Genomic DNA, 8,944 nt, shown 5'->3' on the forward strand with positions numbered 1-8,944 from the left:
AGACTTTGAAGGAGATGTGGAAGGAGTTGGAAGGGCAGGAATGGGGGAGTGGGAGTGATGAAAACATATCTCATGAAACACGTGACATTCTCAAAGAATAAGTTTTAATATATATAAAAATATTAACATATACATTTAAATTTTTTTTCAAGGAGGTAATTAAAATTCCGAACTGATGGGAATGTGTGGCCTTTGTTAGTAAATGCAGCAAATGAAACTTTAGGACCGGGTCACGGAAGCTTCCGCAACATGTGGGAGATAGACCGAAAACTGAATTCTGCCAAGAGCCCAAGAGCCGGTGTTCAAAGAGCCTGATTCTTCCCTATAACAAGAAGTGACGGCTGGAGGCTGCCCAAGATACCTGGAAAATAAAATAAAAATCCTTAAACACTCATGTCACATCGCACTACTCTGGATTCAGAGAGCAGATGCGTTTGATGACAGAGGCCACGGGTTCCTCGCGAAAGCACTCATGGATAAATTCAGTCGTAATTTGATGGGCGCTCACATGTGAGATGTTAGAACGAATACTGCTCCCGTCTTACTTTGCTGGTTCTTTTTGTCTAGGACCCACAGATCTCAGCATGAAGAGGCAGCTGGCGACCGGCTCGGGATCCTCCGGCAGTTCCAACTCCAGACCTCAGCTGAGTCCGACGGAAATCAACGCGGTGAGACAGCTTGTCGCGGGGTATCGAGAATCCGCGGCGTTCCTCCTGCGCTCCGCGGATGAACTGGAAAATCTCATTTTGCAGCAGAACTGAGGCAGACGACGTCCGTGCTCGCTGAGTTCCGGATTTCCAGTTTCCACATTGATTATCCTGGTCGTGCTGCACAGTCTTTTAAGAGAAACACTTCCATCGTGCCACGTTGTCCTTGATCTATATTCTGGTGTGTCAAGGAACTTCAAAGGAACTCTGACCTTGAAGTGCTTGAGATGCTCAAATGTGCCCAGCCTCTTGCTTTTTGTTTTAGCGTGTCAGCATAAATATCATAAGCAATTTTTTTCAAAAAAAAAATACACAAGGCTGTGTTCTCTTAATTCAAGGATAAAAATGAAGAAGCTTGTGGTAGATTAAAAAAAAATAGCTCAAGATCCAACTGAAATATTAGTGGAATTTTCTACTGACTCATTGGACTGAAAGGTGAAGTATCTGGAAAAAAAAAAAAAAAACTAGAAAAAGCCAAATTTCTTGTTGCTACGGGATATGACAACAATGAAAAAAGGATCTTGTATTTTAAAAGGAAAAAAAATGTAATTTTTATAAAAGAAAACTTGTTTTTCATTCAAAAACGGTCATTTTTACTTTGGTAAATTTTTCATAGGTCCTAAAAGAAAACTGTTTTTTGAGAAACTACTGTAAGTACCCTTCCCACATCCCTTTTGCCTTCTCCTCTTTTCAAATTCTTTCTACAAACAGAAAAAACAAAAAAACAAAAACAACACTCAATGCTGGAAAACCCTTTGCCTACTTTCGTTAAGCCGTCCCGTCAGGAGCTACTTCCAAGAGACGCCTGCATCTCTGTACCTGTGCCGGTTTCAGAACACCCCGCCACTCGGCAGCTCACCGCGGCAGTTTCTCATCGCAGAATTTTCTAGACGTTACAAAGAGACGTACTGAAAACAAAACAAACCCAGCACGCCGTGCTCTCCTTAGAGCTGCCGGCCCCTGGCTGTGCTGCCCTCCCACAAGCCACAGTCCAGAACAGCTGGACGTAGGTGATTGAATGTGTTGTGAGGTTGCTAGTGACAATCTTAAACTTTGCACTCTTGCGTGTACTTTTCATTTCTAAGTTTCCAGAAAAGGCTGTTATGTCTCCAGATACGATTTGTATGATTTAGATTTTTTTTTTTCTTTTTCCTTTTTCTTTTTGGCTAAAATGGAGAACTCTTAGCAGATAGAGCTGTCTGTTCGCAATGAACGCTCCCCTCCTATCCTGCCCCCGCCCCCCGTGCCCTGCCCTTTTCTTCACTTTTGTGTTAGACACACTCTGAGCGGTGTTTCCTGTACACCGAAGCAAGCCTATTTTTTAAATATTTAAGAAGTGCTTTAGTTCACGCTTGTACTATTTTCCTTTCTGTTGAATTACAAATGCTTCGTGCATTCTTGAATTTGCCTTATTTTATGTAAAACCTGTTATTCGGTTTCTGACACTGAGTTGAAGGCATCAGTGGTGTTCTTTATCTACTTGTTACATATAGTTTTTTCAAGTACTGACTGTGATTGTGACCGGGTAATGTGCACTTTTTCTTGTAACTGTGGACATTGCTATGCTTTTTTTCTTCTAGTGTTTCTAGAATTATTGTTCCTTACAGTTACGTAAACAAAAAAAGCAAAAACAAAAACAAAAAAAATACAAAAAAAAGTTTTGTGATACTGTTGGTGACTATAATGTGAAAATCTTATTGAAATCTGAGTATTTTGGAAATACATAGACGCACAAACATCTTTTAAAGGTGTGAATTTAGAGTTTGCTTATTTAATGAAAATTTTAAAAAATTGAGGGCTGGTATAACTTTCTCTGTTTTTGTTTGGTTTAATAAACAGATTTCTGTGTTAAAACAATGGCTCTGAAAAGGTACAGCTTTGTTTTGTCTTTTTGTGGTGCTGGGGGTCAAACCTGGAGTTTTGCATATGTCCGGCAAGTACTCCAACCCTGGAACACATCCCTACCTGCTTACAGATTCTAGTGCTTAATTTTGATCAGTTCTGTTTAAAATATTCAATGTAGTCTTCTGCATACATTTTGAAAACAATATTTTGTTTTTTCCCTAAATAGCTCAAACCTGACCCACTCAGAATACTGAAAACTGTATTCAGAGATGTGAATGGAATCAGAAAGAACAGGCTACTGTAAAGATTGTTCGTTATCTACTCAAAAGATCGATTTTTTTTAAACTTTATTCTTCATTTTTCTTCAAATATGACCTGACTTTCTTAAGCCGTCTTGACCATTGCAGGGTTCAGGCGGGCAGCTCAGTGTGTAAAGTGTGTGCTCTGTAAGCATGAAGACACGAGTTCAAATTCCTAACACCAACATGAAAACCCTGGCATGGCCACAAATGCTAAGAATCTTTTTTCTGGGTGTGCTAACCAGCCAATCTAGCTGATTGGCCATCTCCAGGTTTAGTGAGAGATCCTGTCTCAAAGCACACGGTGGGGAGTAGCTAAGGAAGACTTCCTGTGACATAGTATGTAAACAGTGCGACCTGCCTCTTGGTTCAGGAATCAGAACTCAGGCTCAGGTTTGGTATGAACATGAAACATTCTCCATAACGGTCATGGAATACGGCCTCAAGTGCAGTCTGAGCTCAAGTAGGTCACACTTGGTTTTGTCTGACTTACCTGCCATTATCACTCTACGGCCGCTCACAAAGGACTCAGATGCTCAGTGTCTCCTGTGTGTGTCTTTGTAAAGAAGGCACCATGTCCCTGTCATTTTCTCAAGGAACTGAATTAACATTCTCCTTTCCTTTTGCCTGTGACTTGCACCCACCTGTGAATCAGCCTGACGTCTCTCTATTTGGGAACAATGACTCAACAAATAAAGGTACACAACTGATGAGCTGAGCTGATCCCCTTCGACCTCCACATACGACTGTATACACACACACACACACACACACACACACACACACACACACAGTTTATTGTGTGATGACTTTTAATGGGTACAGAGCGCACACAATCATAAGCAGCAGTCACCGAATCTTCTTAGGTTCCATAGCTCAAGTAACTACATGGGTAGAGTAAGCATCAGACATAGTAACACCAGCATACACTGGGTTGCCCCACACAAAGGGAAGCATCCCATGCCCTGTACCTCTCACAGTGACCTCGGACGCTTGGCACAGTCTATCCCCATACTGTAGTCTAAAAAGGCAGAGGTCTTGCTAAGAGCACTGCCCTAGAGCTGAAGCCAGCATTTGGCCCAGCCACCCATGCAGATGGTCCTCTCTGTAGATGGCCACTACCACCAAATACTAAATAATTCCCGTTTTGTACTGCACCTTAGAACCTGAGGTCCATATTAAAACATTAGCAGTTTTATTTTTATAGATGAATTATAGTTATTCATTGAATGATTTGATGAAATATTTCTATGGTTGTTGAGTTTCCTTCCAGGAGCAACCTCTACAAATATAAAATATTTGCAATACAACCTGGTGGCTGGAGAGGTGACTCAAACATTAGGAGCATTAGTCTGCTGTTCTTCCAGAGGGCGTGGGTTCTAGTCCCAGTCCTCACATTGCTGCTAACAACCCTCTGTTACTGCAGTCAGGGAATCTGATGCTAGCTTCTAACCTCTGTGGACTCCAGGCATGCAACTAGTACCAGACATACAGTGAAGTGAAACACCCATGCACATAAAATTAATATATATATAATTATTATATATTATATATGTTAATATATGAAAAAGTTACCACTAGTGGCAATCAGTTACATGTAACATAACAGAGGGTTTCAAAATATGTGGTGTTTTGGGGGTTTTTTTGTTTTTGGTTTTTTTTTTGGACAGAATCCTGCGTTCACCTTGTTAGCCTCTCTCTCCCTAAGTGCTAGGATGACATATGGGTTATCACACTGACACAAATACTGAATCTTATTTTAAAAAAAGATTCAAAGGGACCATCCGTGTGAACCCACAAGGGGAAGCCTTATTATAAATCTTGATACCCACAGATGCAGTTACCCTCTAAACATGAATATTTGTCCTAACACTTTCTGTCTGTTGCCTGTGTTTCATGCTTAGTTCACACTGAGAACATTTGAAAATAAAGCAGGTAGACAATAACATATTATCTATTTTTTTCTAACATTTTGGAAAACAGGAATTTGGAAAAGCAAGAATTAAGCGAGGGTAAACTATGGAATGTTTCCACCGAAACTAGTTCTCCTTCAAGTTTGGGCCTCTGTTCTCTAGAGAGGACAGGGACCCAAACTTGAAGGAGAACTCCAATTTCTCACTCCAATTTCTGATTTTTTTAAATCTTTTCCTCTCGAGACAGAGTCTTATGTGGCACAGGCTTCCTCAAACATACAACTGAGAATGACCCTGAATACTTTTGTCTTACCCATTCCACCTCCCAGGATTATAGGCATGCGACCCCATACCCACTATACACTGTGCTAGGAAATGAACCCAGGGTACTTCCTGCACACTAAGCAAGCCTTCTGCCACCCAAGGTAGCTTCTTCCTACCACCCTTAAGCTCTGTGGATTAAGATTTACAGCCCACCTGTATTTTTTGATTGATGGTCCTGATGCCATAACTTCTTTGAAGCTCTGATTTGACCTCTTCTTCCAAAACATACATGGATTCCTGTGAGTATACGATGTTCACTTGAGTAATACATGGTAATCTCTTTATATTAAGGTAAGCTAATTAGAAACCTTAATTCAACATACAATTTTAATTTTTTTGTTTGACAGGTAACAAAACATCTGTGAGCTCTCATTAGGATGTATGCTTCTCTAGGGGTACGTTAGTTTACCTCTGTAGCTCTCTGATTTAATTTCCTTTGTTCTTTGAAATACCTCTCAGGACCCAACTGTATTTATTCTCTCCTCTAAGAAAGACATTATTCAGCAGTATGTCTTTATAAACTCTCATCAGCTGCGGCCCCTGCTCTTAAAAGAATTGTCTCATAGAGAGATCATTTTAGGAAGTATTTCTGGAATTTGTCATCCCAGTTAGATACAACAAAGATGGTAACTGGTAGAGGCAAATCTTTCAAGGGAAATAGAAGAACATTTCTGATTTATTCCTTAGCATTAATTTCTTAGAAGCTCTTTCTACCCAGGTAGTTCCCTGGGACCTGCTTGCGAGTCTCAACTCATTAGGCCAGTGGGATACATGAGATTCCAAAGTTCACTTAAATCCCATAAACTACCCACCTTTATCCATAGGACTTAGAATAATAAGCATCAGTGCTGTCCAATTTACTTTGAACCAGAAAAAATATATATTTAATATCTGATAGGATTAGAGCTGGTGATTTGGTGATAAACTACAGAATTTAGGATACTCCTGGAAGCTTAAAACTTAAAGTTCTTTGCTTCCAATTCTTTGGATCCATTGTGTCTGGCTCCTGCACAAAAATTGCATTTCTCCTCAGTTATTATTTTCCTCCTTTGAAGACATTAAGAAAAAAGATGATAGCAAGAATATTAATAATCACCTTAATTTCATGAGAAAAAAAATAAGATAAAAAACAGAATATTTAGAATAAATGTTATTGAATAAAGAATGGGATTAGGACAAGTTTTATTCCTGAAAAATCTTGAAGTCTTATACTGTTTTTTTTTTTTAATTGCAGTGGTTAGACCAAGCTCACAGGAGAAAGGCCTTCTCCTTACTCATTGCACTCTTGCGATGGCAGACCCGATGGGAGGGTACTCCACATCATTTATCTATTTCCCCTGATACAGGACAGTCAAGTCTGTGCTGCCCTTTCAGAGGACCCGAGTTCAGTTTCCAGCACTCACCTCAGGCAGCTTACAAGCTGGTTACTCAGTTCAGTTCCTGGGGCTCTGACTCCATCTTGTAGCCTCTGCACGCACCTGCACATAGGCGGTGCACTTAAAATAATGCAGACAAGTAAAATACATGACTAAAAAAACAAACAAGATAACAATGATCTTTGATCTAGTGAGAGTCAGGAAATGTAGAAGAATGTCAAGAACTAACATAACCTTTTCTTCAGGAAATAGATTCTAGGAAAGGCAGGTAAGCCAAAAGAAATCTCAAAAAAACAAATCAAAACAACAAAAGCACCATTATCAAATTTCTAGTTTTGAGAAAGAAAATGTAAAGGTTGGATGAGCTGCCTGAGGAACCTTACACACCACCCTTCAAAGAGCCAAAGCCTTCCCGGCCTTTGCTTCGATGGCCCAGGAGGAAAAGTGTCCTTAGGACTCACCATCTGCATTCTCCAGTGGGGCTGGAAGGCTGAAGAGTCAGGCAGGTCAAAAGGCAACATTTCTCCAGTCTTAAACACGGCTGTTGCTGAGTGTTGAGGGACCCTTCTTCCTCCCTCCCTCTGCGAAGAGGACTCAACCCCATCAGTTGGCCATGGTGCAAACAATCTGTTTCTCTTTTGTAAAGATGCGATTGACATGAATCAAATGTACACAGGAACAGAGCTGGGTGTTATGCTCCTGTAGCTGCCTAAAGCATGCCTGATTAAATCCCTTTATCCACCCCACACTCTTGGCAACAGCCATTAATAGTTCATTGCCTTTCAGTTTTTGCATGTTAGAGAGAGTGCACGGCACTTTTCTTTCTGTGACTGGTTTGTTTCAATTAAATTCACATTCCCCAGTTCCTTCCATTTCCCCACAACTAATAGGATTTCATTAACACAGGACGATGCCCACCTGTACGCACACGTCACCAGCTTGGGCTCTGGCACCCAGCCTTATTCCTCTTTAAACTATTGTGCACGGCACTGTAATAAACATGAGCATTCAGGTATCTCTTCAGTGTGCAAATTTAACTTTATTTGAATGTATACTCAAAAGTGGGATAGCTGGCTCACAAGGTAGTTCTACTTTAATCTTTAAAGAAGGTGCCAAACTGTGTCATAGTGGTTGTATAAATTTACATTCCCCCAGCAGCACAGCAGTACTCTTCTATGTCCTCACTAACTTGTTTTGTTTTGTTCTATGGATGACGGTAATTCTAACTTGAGTAATAGGATATCTCAGTGTAGTTTGCCTTATTTTTCAATAGTTAATGACATTAAATATTTTTGCAATTTTTTGATGTTTTGCTGTCTGATTCCCTTCTTTTCTCTTTTAATCTTGAACAGGTGAGTACTTAGGAGGCTAGGGGAAAATAAAGTATGAGTCATATGAAGTAAAAAGTAGTACTGCCAAGCATGGTAGCACATACCTGTAATTCTAGCACTGGGAGGACGGCAATAGGAGGATCAAAAGTGTGAAGGTAACTCGTGCTATATGGTAAGACTGTCTCAAAACAGCCACAAAAGGCAAAGTTTCTAAGAAATCTTGCTGGAGATTTGGATCGCAGTAAGTCTGAAAACAAATTGCTCACACAAGAAATACATGCTGCGCTCAGCCACATGAGGTCTCTAGCTCTGTTCATGGGAACATCTTAGAAGAAAGCAACCAGAGCCTGGGAACCTGACGTCAGTGGGGGCAGCACCAGCAGGGGCCCAGTCTCTGGGTCTCAGGCAGAGGACCAAGAAATCAAATGCAAATACTTAGACTGTGGATCTGAAAAGGGAAAGTGTATCAAGGAGAATTCACCTCTTCCAAATTAGAGCAAATAATAAAAAGAATGTGGCCCTTAAGTATGAAGAAAATTTGTGAAGAAACTAAACAGGTGAGAAGATGAGGTAGGCTTTGAGGTCTCAGATGTGTAAGTCAGGACCAGTCTCTCAGTCTCTCTCTCTCTCTCTCTCTCTCTCTCTCTCTCTCTCTGTGTGTGTGTGTGTGTGTGTGTGTGTGTGTGCTGCCTTCCTATCTTGATCACAGCTAGCTTTCCAGCATCATAAGTGCCTCTATGCTTTCCACCATGATGGCAGTGATCTAAACTTCTGAACTCTAAGCCAGACACAATTAAATGCTTTCCTTTATAGGAGGTGTCATGTCATGATGTTTCTTCACAGCAAATAGGAACCCCAACTAAGATAGTTTTCAATAATGTATTTCTCCAGTAATCGATTTACTTCCCCAAATAACCTGTAAGACCAGAGAAATAGTTTTCACCTCATGTGACAAGCCAAAATTATAGCCACATCACATGGCAAATCTTTAAACAGAATCTTTTAAGCTTCACAAAACAAAAAAGTTTGCTATTGCAAATACATCTGTCTCTGTGGAAGCACAGGTCTTGAATGCCAGGCCAGACACAGAGAAAGCTGGAAAAGTAATCTGGTGGTTTCTCTAGTGGGTTCTGCAAAGGTGGGCCATGT

At 40.5% G+C, this 8,944-nt stretch overlaps 1 protein-coding gene across 7 annotated transcripts in view; it reads left to right on the forward strand.

Annotated features, from left to right (window-relative positions):
• Nol4 (nucleolar protein 4) overlaps window positions 1-2,525 on the forward strand; it is a 352,979-nt gene extending 350,454 nt beyond the window's left edge. For 5 of the 7 annotated variants that reach the window (XM_055625544.1, XM_055625538.1, XM_055625539.1 and 2 more), the window contains one exon: window positions 568-2,524. In XM_055625544.1, the coding sequence (XP_055481519.1) occupies window positions 568-761 (194 nt within the window). In that variant the 3' untranslated portion in view covers window positions 762-2,524. Of the gene's footprint in view, window positions 1-567 lie in introns of all 7 variants that reach the window. The other 2 variants (XM_055625541.1, XM_055625542.1) reach the window with 1 other exon arrangement.
• The last annotated feature ends 6,419 nt before the right edge of the window (window positions 2,526-8,944 follow it).

The sequence above is a fragment of the Psammomys obesus genome, unplaced genomic scaffold (genome assembly GCF_907164565.1).
Source record: "Psammomys obesus unplaced genomic scaffold, mPsaObe1.curated_primary_1811, whole genome shotgun sequence".
Taxonomy (NCBI): Eukaryota; Metazoa; Chordata; class Mammalia; order Rodentia; family Muridae; genus Psammomys; species Psammomys obesus.